Source organism: Pterocles gutturalis, unplaced genomic scaffold, assembly GCF_000699245.1.
Source record: "Pterocles gutturalis isolate BGI_N339 unplaced genomic scaffold, ASM69924v1 scaffold41951, whole genome shotgun sequence".
Taxonomy (NCBI): Eukaryota; Metazoa; Chordata; class Aves; order Pterocliformes; family Pteroclidae; genus Pterocles; species Pterocles gutturalis.
In genome coordinates, this window is record NW_010099287.1 from 1 (window position 1) to 15040 (window position 15040).

Genomic DNA, 15040 nt, shown 5'->3' on the forward strand with positions numbered 1-15040 from the left:
ATCGCTGGTGCTGACAGAGGTTGTTTGAAAATCTGGGCAAACGGTCAAAATAAGAAAAAAAACCAGCGTGGAAGCTGGGGTAATATTTGAGAGCGTAGGTCTTCAGAATTTGCGTAGGTGAAGAGAGGTGCTGCCGTTTTGTCAGGATATTGCCTTTCTTTCGTTCTGCTACTCGATAAAAGAGGAATGTCTGTAAGATGATTTGCCTTTTATTGGCTTCCAGTTGTCTAATTTGTTTTCATTCCTGTATTAATTAGAATTAATATATTTACATTTAGCTTCCAGTCGAGTGAAGCTATGATCACTAATTGGCTGTGAGGCTGATGAGAAAACAAGAGCAGCAACTGATGGTGGCTGCTGGGAGGGAGGAATCGCTCTCCGAGAAGGCAGGCTGTGAAAAGATGAGAATTTTACACAGAATCCATTTAGCGACTATTAGAGGATCTGTTAGCTACTCGGGTTTCACATCCCTTAGTTAAAGCGTGTACATTTTTAGGTTTAATGATTGCTTGTAGCATCTCTAACTGTAAATAGCCACTATTCATATGCATGTTAAGTATTGCTGTGGCTTCCTAAAATTGGGGTTTAAGAGAATCAGGAGTAAGGTTGCTGTACATGTTTGGTATAACCTTTTTAATCAAATAAAAGTCTCCACAAAATAATATTTTTAAATTGTATCTATTTTTGATTGACTGAACTACATATGTATGTTAAAATATATGTAAAATAAGTATGCATGTTAAAATAGATAATTTGGCTTTAATATATGTGCGTGTGATTTCCCACGCACTTTTTTTTTTTTTTTTTTTGGCAGAAAATGCATTTGGCATTTTTGGCAAGTTTTTGGCTGAATCTGTCTTTATTCCGCCTAAATTAATCTTCGTAGTGGAATTCATTGTTAGTAATAACCTTGCTAAAAACCTAATGTAGCTCTGAGAACGATTGCCATGGCGCAACCCCAAAATGTAAATTCCATAATAATAAATGTAAATTTCATAATAATAAAAATAATCAAGTCTGAAACATTAACTTCCTTTGCTCTGTAATGCTCAACATGTCACCACACCAAGGATGAGAGTTAACAATATATTCATTCTCTCTTTGTCATTTCAGTTGGACGCATTGTCTTTGAATTGTTTGCTGACGTTGTACCTAAAACTGCTGAAAATTTCCGTGCGTTATGTACAGGAGAGAAGGGAACAGGGCCTACCACTGGAAAACCTCTCCATTATAAAGGATGTCCTTTCCACAGAAGTAAGTCCTATGAAATCCTCTGTTTCCTGTTGGTAACAGAAGTCCTTCCTTATCAGGATTTGAAATAATATTAAATAATATTTTGGAGCACTTTTTTAAGAGGATAACTTGACTGAAAGTACATTTTTTACTTTTTGATTCTCCTAATGACTAGATGTTCTTACCATGCATTCACAACAGTAACTTATAAATTTACTAGTAAGTTAGTAATAGTAAAACTAGTTCACAATGAGTTGTAAAGAGGTTGAAATGGATTTCAGGTAAAGGTTTAAATATCAAGTTATGTCCACTTAACTGAAAAGGAGTACTTAGGGGACACTTGATAAATAAAAGATGGGGTTTGGTTTTATTTAGGTGCAGGTGCTGGTGACAGGGATTGCTCTTTACCTCTGAATTGTTTTTCTTCTTGCTTTTCCTGCCTTGCTGCTATACTTTATAATTATTTTCTTTTACAGTTATTAAGGAATTTATGGTCCAGGGTGGAGATTTCTCAAACCAAAATGGCACAGGTGGAGAAAGTATATACGGTGAAAAATTTGAAGATGAAAACTTTCACTATAAGGTATTCTATTGAAAATACTAGTTCAGTTTTTGAAGTTTCAGAGATTTTTATTTTTCTTCAACTTCAGAATTAGCGGTCTTTAGTCAAAGCAAACATTTTTAAGCAGTGGAAAGAATGCATCAAAAAAGCCCCAAACTAGTTTGTCCTTGAAGTCTGTTGAATACAGAACAAATACATGTATGAATACATAAAAAATGAAATCAACCTCATTAAGAGAAAGAAAAACATAGCTTAAATTGTCTTAACTGCACCATCAGAAATTAATTTTAAACAATATTATAGGTCTCTTCGAAGTAGGGATATTATCTTAAAAGAGTGGCAATTTTTATTACTGTGAAGGATATACAGTATGTTAAAATTGAATGGATTTTATGCTTTTTTTCATAAGATTAGGTGTGAGAAATACCTTTCTTAAGAAGTGGGGAACCCCTGGTAGACTCTAGAATTAATCCAAAGGAAAATTTAAAAGAGAGAATATTCCCACTACAGTTGTTTTCAATTATATGAGAAGTAAAAGGCTGTTTAGGAATGGCTTTTTTTCACCCAAAATGTTGGAAAAACGTGCTGTGAACAAAGCAAGTTTTTGCATAATGCAAAGGTCTTGATTTCAGGATGTAATTTAAGAGATGCTGGCTTTGATGGCAGAAATTCATACCCCTCCCATTACTTATGCCCACTCCTGTGTCAGAGCTCACTATTTCATCACTAACAACCTATACTCGTTAGTTCAGTCCCACAAGCAGTTTTACGAGCCCAGCTGTGGGAAGAGAGAGGGAGCTGTGCTGCCCACGAGACAGGAAATTCTAAAACCGTCTTTGTCCTCAAAATCAACATCTAGAGACACCAGGAAGACTGCAGGTGCATATGCTTCACACACAGTACAATTTTTGAACAACGGTTTTCTCAGAATGTGTCCTGTGTCTTGTCTTGTTTCTTTTGCAAAGGCATAACCATCCAAATATCCGTTACCATTCTTCAGGCTTCTCTTTGTCATCAAAATCAAATGCAGTGGATGCTTCCAGGGTTTATCTTTTGACATAAGATTGACTTTTTTAATGCTTTTGAATAAGAAATATTTAGCTTCTGTATTTTACAATCTTTTTTTTAAAGGGTTTTTGTTTTACCTTTCTTTAAAAATGGGTATTCCAGAAAGGGAAGAAGACTGCTTTTTACCATACTGTACAGCAGGTCTGTGTACCTTAAGCCTACAATTTATACAGTATTTTAAGATCTTCAAATTTAACTATTACCTGTACACTGTGACTTACATGTTTTGGCTAGCAGACTTAGCCGTTCTGGAGAAAAGCGGCAACCATAATAATTTTTCTGAGTGCCCATCTGTGTTCTCAGCTGTACATAAAGGGCTGCGTGGCTGGAAAAAAAATCCCCTGCATACGAACTGTCAGTATCGCATCTTGAACCTGGGTGGGAGTACTACTTGGCAACAACATAAATAACATGTTCTGCAAGTGCCCCTTACAACAGCCAATACACATAGGTGAAACAGTTCTCAGCATTGGCATTAACTGTTTTCATATCATGTTATTATGTTATAGCATATGAATGACTCCTCAACAACACTGACTAAAAAACTTACACTGTTGTCCTTTGGTTAAAACAAACCCCTGACTGCAGTTGTGCTTGCCTCCAAACAGTATTTTAGGAAAAGAAAATATGGCAATCCTCCACTAGTCAGGCAGCAAAGTCCATTACCAAGTTTGGAGCAATATCTGGAAATGTAGCCCCAGCATTCATCACACAGTTAATTTCAGTTGTGAGAGATATCTCTGAAGTCTGACACTTGCTATAGGGGAGCTCATAGCACTGCTGCTTAAATTTGCTCTTCTGCATTGGTCCTTGTCACAGGATCTCTAGCTCCCTGAAGAAGGAGACTGTGTCATCATTATGTTTTTGGTTGTATTGTCAAGTGAGATCTGGAGGTAATTATGAATAGAATGCAAATGATCCCCGTTTCTATACTTCTCTGACTGCTCAGCTATAAAAAAACTGTCAATGTGACAAGATGAGTTGAAGAACTCAGTTGGATCCTGTACAGAGTCTGGGAGCTCAGTTCCCATCATCTGTTGGCCAGATACGGTAGGATTTTAGTGCGAGTTAAAATGCCTCTGCTACATAGAAGGTCACTGGGTCTTGCACTTAATAAAAGCAGTCCTGCAAAGTGTCCTCAAACGACTGTCTTGGACAAAGAGTTGTTTTTGTTGACACTTGAGGACACTGGAGCTGTGTCGTTTGTACAGTTTCCTGTAAATTGCAGTAAACTGCAAGACTTTGTCCATAGTCAGCTTACCATGTAAGATCAATCCCAGTAGGCTTTTTTTGGCGTCACTTCTCCAGTTAATGGCTGTGCTGTTGTGTAATACCCAACTTACACAGTCCTCAAGCAGTGTTGTTACTATGGCATAGTTTTGCAAGCCTTGAATCTGTCAGAGAATCTGATTTTGTCTGGACTTGCTTTATAAGCTTACAAAATGACAAGCAGAAACCATCATGGGAAAGACACTCTATCTGCAGTGTTTTTCAAGAAAATGCATGAGTGACAACAATTCTGTTTATCAGTAGAGATTCTCATAATGGGACTAATGTTGAGACTTGGTCCCAAACAAAATGGGGTTGCATGTAGATGTGAAGATCAGAGCCACCAGACTGCAGTCTGTAACTTTCCAACTTGTCCTCCAGATACTTACAGACAAAAGGTAAATGTGCAGGTGTAAGGCAACACCAGAGCTTATTGTTCCTTTGCCCTTTGTTTGCAAACCATTGCTGTCTGGTTTTGGTTGTAATTGGAAAAAGAAACCAAAACAAGTAAGATATACAGGTCTTATTCATCCTCTTGGGCAGTGAATCAGTGACCAGCCTCAAAGGGTATTAGCAAAAAATCTCCTCTGGGGGAACCCCTTCTGAGTAACTTACTTGCCAGCAACTACAATGCAGAATGTTAGATGTTTGTTTTGGAGGCTGCATTTCTTGTGGCTGCTGTATTCCTGCAGGCTTGCTACCAGATGCCTTCTCTTGCTGTGGAACACAGGCTTCCTCTGTGTCATTTGCCATCTCTGATTCCCAGGATGAATTTCAAGATCAGAAGAGACAAAGCCAAGATTATTCCTGTAGCTTTCTGTTGGCTAGATGCAATTCTAGCTCTCAGCTCTATAACCTTTTCCCAGAATTCTTGAGCCAAATCCTGGCTGAAAGATTCAGACTCATTGTGCCATATAACCAGATGAACACCTCCGGCAAGGAGTTCTCCCTGCCACCATGGAAATCCAAACACTGTGTGGGAAAATAGTTTTCAAAACAACAGGTTCTTTGAAGTGGTAGAGACTATAGGAACAAACCAGATACTTAGCTACAGCTTTCTAAGACTGTTGTCTCAAACCAACCAACCTCTCGTCAAGCTCTGAGGTCTACTTCACAGCAATTTCTGCTTCTGTCTCCTTTGTGCTGTTACACTTCCCCCTCCCATCCTCCTCACAGCATCAAGTTTCTTAGGAATACCACAGTTTGCATACTTCAGACATGTACCAGTGTCTTGGTGTAACATACTGACTTGCATTAAACAGTTCCTTGCACTTAACGACTGGATCAGCTTGGGGAGAATAATATCTAAATGGCTGTCTCATGCCAGTTTAACAACAAGAGATTCACAACACGTATGAAAAGTACATTTTTGCAGTACAAGTGAAAATGAACTAATCTGTGTGATGAAGCAAGATAATTCTTATTTCAAAGAAGGAAAAAGTATTTACAGGAAACAAGATAGTATCTTCACATGTTGGGTTGTTTAACAGATTTTTTGTTAGTTTGTGGCCTGATAGTGTGAGCCAAAAGAATTAGACAGTTAAAAATCCCAACAGAATAAAAACTGTGTCTCCAGGAAATGGAGTTTAAAAGAAAGAGTTTAAAAAAAACCCCCAACTTTTAAATAATAAACACCACAGTCCCCTAAACCCCACAGTTCTACAACATACTTTTTGCAAGTAGCCCATATAAAATTAACAGTACATACCCATCTCGACAGTGTAACATTAAAGCTGGTTTAAGTGGTGTTTCGCTTTGTTTCTTGAGGCCAGTGGTCTTGAATAATCCTGTGAGGAACTTCACATGTCTCTCAGGTGATCTCTCTAAACTCAGCAGCTGTGCAGGGGATTGAGTGTACAAGCAGCAGACGTGTTACAGCATCAAGTCACACATGTGGCTCTGCTTGCTAGACTGCTAGGTGGCAAGTAAAGAGCTGGGCATTTGCCTTCTTCAGTCATGTTGCCAGTTGTCATTATTGCTGTCCTTGCTATATATATAAATAGCCTTACAGAATCTTATGTATGGTTTTATAACAGATCTTTTATATGTTGTTTGTGATTTTTTTTCCCCAATGCAGCATGATAAACCAGGGCTGCTGAGCATGGCAAATGCAGGACCCGGGACTAATGGCTCTCAGTTCTTTATTACAACGGTGCCTACTTCTCACCTGGATGGGAAACATGTGGTGTTTGGCCAAGTGATCAAAGGAATGGGTGTAGTTAAGATACTAGAAAATGTTGAAGTAAAAGGAGAAAATCCTGCTAAGGTAAATAAAATCCAGAGCACTTAGGGATGATGTTTATTCTTCTAAATGCTTGGTGTAATGTTTAGTACTATTAAATGTTAGCCAGTTATTTTTACTAACAGTGTTAATTTCCATTTTACCATCCTTGTTAAGAGGCTTTTGTTCTTTTACTGTAAATTTCCCCTACACAAACGATTTATTGTTCAACACAGCTGTGAGGGTGGAAGCCTTTATCAGGATGAAGGTGGAATTCCACAGTTAGAAGTGTATAATGGGTGACACTATTAAAAGGCAGAAATCACAACCCCAAGTGATGTGTAATTCTTACAAATCTTATATCAGAAGTTGTCATATTTCTGGAAAAGCAATCGGTGTGTAGGTCATGTCAGTTTGGGGTTGTTTGAAAAATTACTACCTCCATAACTTTAAAAGACTTGTCAGTTTAAGAAAGAACCGTCTTTAATATCGTAAACTTACATGTCTTGTGTTTTGCTGCAGCTCAGCTTGCTGCCAGTTCCTCTTCCAAGCCTCTCCATGGAGCGTGGGTATAGTGTTCTTGGAATGCTGCTCCAGTGAAGGCAACACTTCTGTGATAAAAGCCTTTTGATGAGGATAGGCTAATGTTGTGATGGGTTTCTGAAAACAATGCACCCAAACAACAGATGAAAAAGCATTTTTACTGAATTTCAAGGAGTCTTAATTGTCTTAATAAGGAGTCTTGATTGTCTTAATAAGCCGTACTGCTATTTATTTTTTCAGTTGTGCGTCATTGCAGAATGTGGGGAACTAAAGGAAGGAGATGATTGGGGAATTGTTCCCCAGGATGGATCCGGAGATGCTCATCCAGATTTTCCTGAAGATTCAGATATAGCCTTGAAAGATGTAAGTATTTTTCTTTTAAGCTATTTTATAGAATGCAAGTCTTGTAGGTAATCTGAGTTACATGGTGTCTGTGATGATGTTCACAAAGCCTTTTTTCTTAAGAATCGATCTAAGTCCTTTTTAAATGGTGACATTCAATTTTAGGAAAGAGAATGCTGTGGGAGGGGATTGCTGTCTCTTTTTTTCAGTGCTAATTGCAGCTGATTTTTTCCCCAATAACTAAAACTACAATTACTTATAATTATTACACTTTTTTCTGTTCTTTGTTTCTTTTTACTTTTATTTGTGCTGTAGTGATAAATTGCAATTACTATAACTCCATCCTGCAGATGACTAACTTAATGTTGGACATAAACACTTCTTCTGTACAACTTTTAAAATATACACACTTAAAAAGATTTTGACACACTTGCTAGAAATAATAAAGGATCAACCTTTTTATAAGATTTTTACTACATCAGAGCTAGTTGTTCTCAATTCCCAGTAGTTGTTTGCTTTTCAGGTTGTTCAAACTGAAGGAAGACCTGTCGTTGAGAGTTAGGGAGCAGACTGGTGAAAGCAGCACTTCTGCAGGTTTTTACTTCATCATGAATGTGAAATAGACAAAACTGTGTAAATCAGTGATTTGTGAGGGGAAAAAAAAGGGAGCTGCACCTGTATATTCCAAACACAGAATTAGAAATAGAATAGTAAGAAAAAAAAATAAATACAGCTAGAAACCAGAAACTCCTTGTATCTGGCTCTTGAGAAGCACTTCAACTTGTGAAAATGTTTTTGGATACCATTTGCTGTGGTTCAGAACTGAAGTTGGCAGGTGCCTGCCTCCTTTAACTTTTAGCTTGTTCATATAAACTAACTACAGAAACCACAGTGACATTGGCCTCATGCTGTGATCAGTTTTTTCAAGGTCATCCTTTCTAGTAGGGTAGAAGTGTAAATATAGTATTACAAATGGCAATATGTACATTTGACAGAGCTTAGGACAACTGTTGTATAGACAGCAGTAATTATAAACTGTTTATTGCCACTGGAAAAGTAACTGAACACTTGGAATGTGTGCCATTCTGGAAACAGAAATGATGGATTTGATAAAGACAGGCAATTGTTCTTTTTCTCCTTCCATAGATGTTTTAAGTGTTTTGAGAGAAGGAGAACTGTGTTGATACGACTTCTAGTTTGAGAGCGTGCAGAGTTCAGGTGACTAATACAGTTTTGAGATGTAGTAGATGAATTTTCTCAGGAATAAGGCAGCCTTGGTTGAATATTTTGATTGTTAATATGTCTTCCTTTCTATGAATAATGGTCAACACCTTTATATATAGGTCTGTGTGGGCAGTGGCATTTAGGGGAAAGAGCTGAACAGCTATGTTGTGTCTAGTATTTTCTCATCCTTTATACTGTAGAAAACCCATTAGGAATTTCATCTTTCATATTGTGTTACATAACGTAGAGAGTATTATAGAGTGGTTTGAAGCTAGTATTTGTTTAAAATCGGAATATTTTTATTCTGAGATGTTATAATCTTTGAAAGAGGATGGAAATGGGATCCTGCTGTTATACATTAAGTAATTCAAGACTTCTTTTGTAAGTACATTCATACTTTATATTTTCCATCTATTTTATTAGGTTGACAAGATTGTGGCTATAGCAGAAGACATAAAGAATATAGGAAATACTTTCTTCAAATCGCAAAATTGGGCAGTGGCAGCTAAAAAGTATAGTAAAAGTTTACGGTAAGGCTATCCTTATTCAATCAGGTAGTTCCTATAACCCAAATTAATACTGCTACCAAGCAGTCATATGTGCATTTAAAAAGTGCCTGTTGCTGTGCTCTTTTCTTTTTCTAAAAGAGAGCCTTCTGAATCTGGAAAACATCTGGTTGATTTTTAGCTACTTATTCAAGTAGGTCTTCTACTCATTGCTAGGTAAGAGCTATAGGCAGGAAGTATTGTTTAGAACTGACTCAATGTTCCTTTCTTAATACTCTTGCTGTGCTGGTGCGTAACTGGGAAGAAAAGCACAATAGTATACAGGGTAGTTAATGGACAGGGAAGGAGGGAGATACTTTTTCTCAGATTTCTGAAAAACAGTAGGCTTAGGAAACTGGTAAGTTCAAGAGGGAGTACTCCCAAATATGGCACTTATTAATTCATTATTATTTTTTTTGAGGCTCCATACCATCATCCTGACTCCATGTGTAATTCAGACTTGCCTTCAAAATCATGGTCCTTCTGCCTTTGTTTCTATACTGTTTCTTTCTTATTTTCATGCTTTTTGCTTTATGTATATAAGCTTCTCCTAAAAACTTTTTTTTTAAAGTGATACTGACCTTTATCCCTGCCCTCTTAATGATCACTGGTTAACTAACAGTAACAATGAAAGAAAAATAATTCAGGCATATTTAATGCTTCAGCTGAGTTTTTAACTGAGTGGGTTTCAAACAAACTATGTCTTTCTGAAGCATAAAAATAAATCCTTTAATTACAGATACTGACCCAAGATGCAATGTCTCCCCCTGCCTTCAAAAAGCCCATCATCAACCAACAGAAACGCCAAAGTAAATAGGATTTCTATGTAAACCTTTTAGAAATCCTACAAAAAAAATGCCTGGAATGGATTTTTAAGGATATTTTTGTTGTATCTGTCCATTTCGTCCCCCCATTCTTAAGTAAATGTCAGGTGTAATTATGCCATCCCTTACGATTAGTTGTCTTGCTCATTCTTAAGCACACCCAGTGAAGGCTCTTCCAGTTTGAGTACACAGCTTCTATTGGGTGCTTATTTGTCCTTGTGGATGAAAAGGATAGTAACTTTTCTACACGAAACTAATCTGATCATCCTAACTCTTCTTTATAGGTCATACTTTTGTGGACGTGCCCTGGTTTTGTATCTTAAAATTTAATACTTTATGTAGGATGGTGTACTTTAGCTGGCTCCTTACCGGAACTGATAGGAACAGAATAGCTCTTATCGGGGTATCTCCTATGTCTTACATACAACTCATCTAGCAAACCATCTGGCAATGTTGTTTTTTCTTTTCACCAACAGTAACCATTATAACCACCTGTTCTTTTTCTTGTCTTATTGCTGCTTAACCATTTTTTTAAAAAAATATTTTATATGTAAGAATTGACACTTCTGTCAAGAAATGTATTACTTCTTGTTGTCTGACTTGATATTCATCTTTACTTATTTCTTTGACTTGGAAGCTCTAATTTGTTTCCACAATGGTTGCAGTCTTTCATGTTTTGGTGTGATTTATAAATGTTACATGTGTATTCTGTTTGTTTTGAACATAAGACATTATAACTCTCCTTAGCTTTTTACCCTTTTCTCTCTCTTCTGGTTCTCATCTTTTGCATGATGCCCAGAAAGTTGAAAAGTCACTGAGACTATGTCTGATTTTACTTTTTAAGTATTGCTTATTTCTGTGGTCTGAAGTTTTATACAAAGAATGCAACACTCAAAAGATAGGTCATGCAAAAATTGAGCTTACATAGGCACTGATCTGCTAAGACTTCAATTAATCATGGCTTACTTAAAATGTGAATATATGCAAACACATGATTTTTATTTTTTAAATAAAAACAAGTTCTATCAAGCAGACCGTTAAAAAAGTTGGAACTTTTATATGCACGATAGACCTTTGCCACTTGAAATAAAAAACTGACAGCATTAGCGCATTGTAAATTAAGAAGAATGAGATACCATTTGCCTATATTTGCCTATGAAACAGAGATGCAGTAAATGATGTGGCTTTGTCCTGAACCACTGTCATTTTTGAAGTTCAGGAAAAAAGTAATGAAGAAAGACAGTGGAAAGAAAGTGGAGTTACCAACACTCATAAACTACAGTCCTTTACAAAGTAAAGTTAGCTTCAGATTTTAGCCATAAATGCCTAAGCTAATTAAAATATTACTGAGGGAACTGAAGAAGATATGAAGGTTCCCATGAACGTGGAAGGTGCAGTGGTGGCGTTGACTTTTTGCCACTGATGAGCAACGTATTTTTTGAGACTAAACAGTCATTGAGATAAATTCTAATGGTTTAATACCATCTAGAATAGTGAATTTGTCTAAGAAAAAGAATGCTGTTAGTACAGTAGAGGACTAGGAGTTAGGGCATTCAGCAGTGACTTCATCTTTTTTTGTCAGTGTAGGTCTTAATATACTTAGTTTAATAAATATTTGTAATAGTGGAATAGAAGCTGCTTTAAAAATACCAGTTTGGATAGGCCAGTTCACATGTATCTGTGGAAAGAGAGCTAGGGCCAGAACAAATTGGAAGGTGCAGCACTAATACATGTTCTTTGTAAATCTGTTTTTCTGCAGGTATGTAGAAGCTTCTGAAGCAGTGGCAGAGGAGGCAGACAAACCAAAGTTGAAGACTGTTGCTTTGACCTGTGTTTTAAACATCGGCGCTTGTAAACTAAAACTGTCGGATTGGCAAGGAGCCATTGAAAGTTGTTCAGAGGTAAATTTAATGTTTAGTATTTTGATTAACAATTGGTCTGTATAGAAAATGGACACTGAAACTACAAAGCTTTTTTGAAGAGTCTTCTGACAAGCTTATGATTTGAAACTAAACCAAGTGAAGGCCGACTGTGAAGTTATTACTAACTTTCCAGTACGTGGCTTTTTAAAAATACTTTGAAATTGAAGTGATTCATTAGAAACAAGCAAAAGAAGGCTGCTGCTTACTGCCAGAAAAAATGCACACTGTCATTGTCAGTTTGGTTTGCAGAACTAATTTTTATATTACAAAGAGTTAAACTGTCTTCAGTGAAATAAGAATACTTTTCTTATGAGCAAAATGTTTTACTTACTTTTAGATTTAATGGTTTTATATTTTGTTAATTGAAGTGACTAACTAAACCGCTTTCAGGTAGGCTTAGTGGTGAAATGAAACCAGTGAACAGGAAGAAAGAGGGAAGGAAACAATAAATGTGGAAATATTGAAAAATAATAGAATTTTTAAAAAAAGAGGAACAGTGACATAGTGACAGAATTTAGTAATTCCAGGAAACATTAAATAATTCAGTAAAACTCTGAAAATTTGAAGGAAACAGTAAAGAATGCTCTTACCTGTTACCAGAGGATCCTGAGCAGCGTCTCCTAGGGCTTCATGCTGAAAGCAGGAGTCTCAGCTAATCTGTGTGTGAGGGGTCTTTAGAGAGCTGGCTTGCTTTCTAGCCTTCTGACGGCATTACCACATGGAAAACATTCATAAACCTATCTTCAGAATGGACAAATGGGGGATGGGGAAAGAAAAAAAAAAAGAAAACTGTGTAATGTGATTATCTGTCATCCAGAAAATAGTAAATATTGAAACAGCATTTAGGTGTTACAGATAGAAATCATTAATCATAATACTTACCATTGAGGAAAAAACCCAACTTCCTTTTTTTTTTTAAGATTACAGAAATGTTACATAAAGGCAGCTCCATAGCTGTAATAGACTGTGTTTAGCTTATGCCTCATCACAAATGTTAAACAGTGTATCAGTGTTCTAATCAGCACACCAGTTTCCTGAGATTAACTAGTAGAGTTCAAGTTGATTGTTAGTGAGAAACTATACGCTTTCACTTTTGTGATTTCCTAAGGCCAAAAGCATTTTCAATTAGCAAACTAATGTATGCGTTATTTGGTGTAAATAAGGAATTACAAACAGCTGAACCTGTTCAAACAAACCTTGCTTTAAAATAGCTGTAAGCACAATGGTCAAGCTAAAACCAAGGAATCCTACCTTATGCATACACAATACGGACACTTCATTTTCTAATTCTTGACACAGAAGAGTCTCTAGGCTTTAGAGCAGACAGATCAGGATGAGAGCCCAGAATAATACTTCCGTTATATGAACAGCCAATACTGAAGTGATTTAAAAAAATCTGGATGCATTGTCTAATGAATTAATAAATTAAATTAATAAAGCCACACATTCATGTGAACAGATGTCCTCTAATCACTAAGAAACTATATTCTTTAAAGTAATAATGAAAAAGGACATACTATAGAACATGGAACAACTAGAACTTCACAAGGTTCCTGAAGCTTGTATGTATGGATTGCTTGTATGTAGCTTTCTAGCCCACAGTGAAAAAAGCTTTACAGGAAATCTGTGTGTTTTCTTTATTATGCCATTTTAAGATTTTTGGTGTGAAGGAAGGAGCTGCAATATAGAAAGTTGTACTGTGAGATTCAAGGTTAGGATAATTTGAACTGCAGCAACACCTTTGCCTTGACATATGTATATATGTCTACACATACACACACACAGGTTCCATTTTATCCTCATGTATGCTTGTCCTTCACAAAAGACCACTTCTGGTGGAGTGGCATTAAAACCAATTAGCTAGCTATTCAGTGTGCTATAATATAGCATTCCTTTTTTACACAGTTAATGTTTTGACAGCTTACTCTCAAACCAACTGAGATTTTCTACTCGTGTGAACTGTGCCATTTGTGGTGATGGGAGGCTGTGAAATACATGAAATGTTAATGTGACAATTTTATTAAATTTACAGGCTCTTAAAATAGATCCAGCTAATACGAAAGCTCTCTACAGACGGGCTCAAGGATGGCAGGGAATAAAAGATCTCGATCAGGCATTGGTAATGACACAATATTTAATTTTTTTTTCAAGCTAAACATTTCATCAAAACATTAATTTAATATTTCTCTTTTATTTAAGGCTGATCTTAAAAAGGCTCATGAAATAGCCCCTGAAGACAAAGGTAAAGCTGTTTCTTTTGTATATTCCTTACTTTTTTTTAAGAATGTAACTAAGTAACCAGGGTAGTATTTAGTAGGAAATCATACCCGTGTGATGCCTAAAATACTGGCTGCTAGCAGCTTAAACGCTGATGTATTGAGCAGAGCCCACCAAGGTGGAAAACCTGTTTTTATACGGTAGTGATGCTTCTGTTGAACTGGGAAACCTGCTTATGTAGGTCTACTGCATGCCTCTTGAACCATCTCCCTGTCTCAGGGTGGGTCTTGCTAACTTTTTCAATGTCCTGGTCTAATTGGCTAACATATTTAGCTTATAAATTCTGGGTTGGTGCCAATACTATGCTTGCTACACCTTCCTCCACCTGGTTACCTTACCAGGTGAAACAAACTAAGGACAAAGTTTTTTTCTGCTAGTATCTGACCTAATAGAAGATTAAATGCAGTTCGATTAAATGCAGTTCTATTAAAGGAAATAACATGTCTAAGTTGCAAGAAGTCTGACCTGGTCTTGACATACTAAGAAGATCTAATGTAAAGAGATTACTATAACTGTATCATGATTTTCTTTTTAAGCAGCTATCCAGACGGAAACACTCAAAATCAAGCAGAAGATAAAAGCTCAAAAGGAGAAAGAGAAGGCAGCTTATGCTAAAATGTTTGCTTGATTTTTTTTTTTATAAACTTTTACATCTATGCACTAACTCATGCAAAAGGATAAATGGAGCTGCTTCTTTCATTTGCCCTGTACTGCAGTTTTCAGTGTTTACAACTCAAAAGTCTAATAATAAAGACAAACTGTTCAAAGGTGAAGTGGTTCTCTTTTTTTAAGCTGTAATAATTTCGGTTTTGTGACTCAGGTGTGTTTCTAATGTGTAAATCAGTAGTGGTTGTAGCTTAATAGTTAGTGCTTCCCAAGAAGCTTGGTTTCACACCAAAACAACTTAGGCAGTTATCTCTTAAGAGTTTTTATTAAAGCAGGCCTGCTTTTTTTTAAGGAATAAAAATGCTGGTAGACATACAATGAAGGTACAAGTATTACATTTCTTT

The 15040-nt window shown here is 36.4% G+C and overlaps 1 protein-coding gene across 1 annotated transcript; it reads left to right on the forward strand.

Moving 5' to 3' along the window:
• Positions 1-1112: 1112 nt before the first annotated feature.
• Positions 1113-14803, forward strand: PPID (peptidylprolyl isomerase D; the record flags this gene model as incomplete). Its single annotated transcript, XM_010075891.1, has 9 exons — positions 1113-1254; positions 1710-1816; positions 6210-6398; positions 7137-7259; positions 8886-8992; positions 11591-11732; positions 13786-13872; positions 13953-13995; positions 14570-14803. Coding segments are annotated over 9 exons (1029 nt in total), but the record flags the coding sequence as incomplete, so codon positions are not given.
• Between the last annotated feature and the right edge of the window lie 237 nt (positions 14804-15040).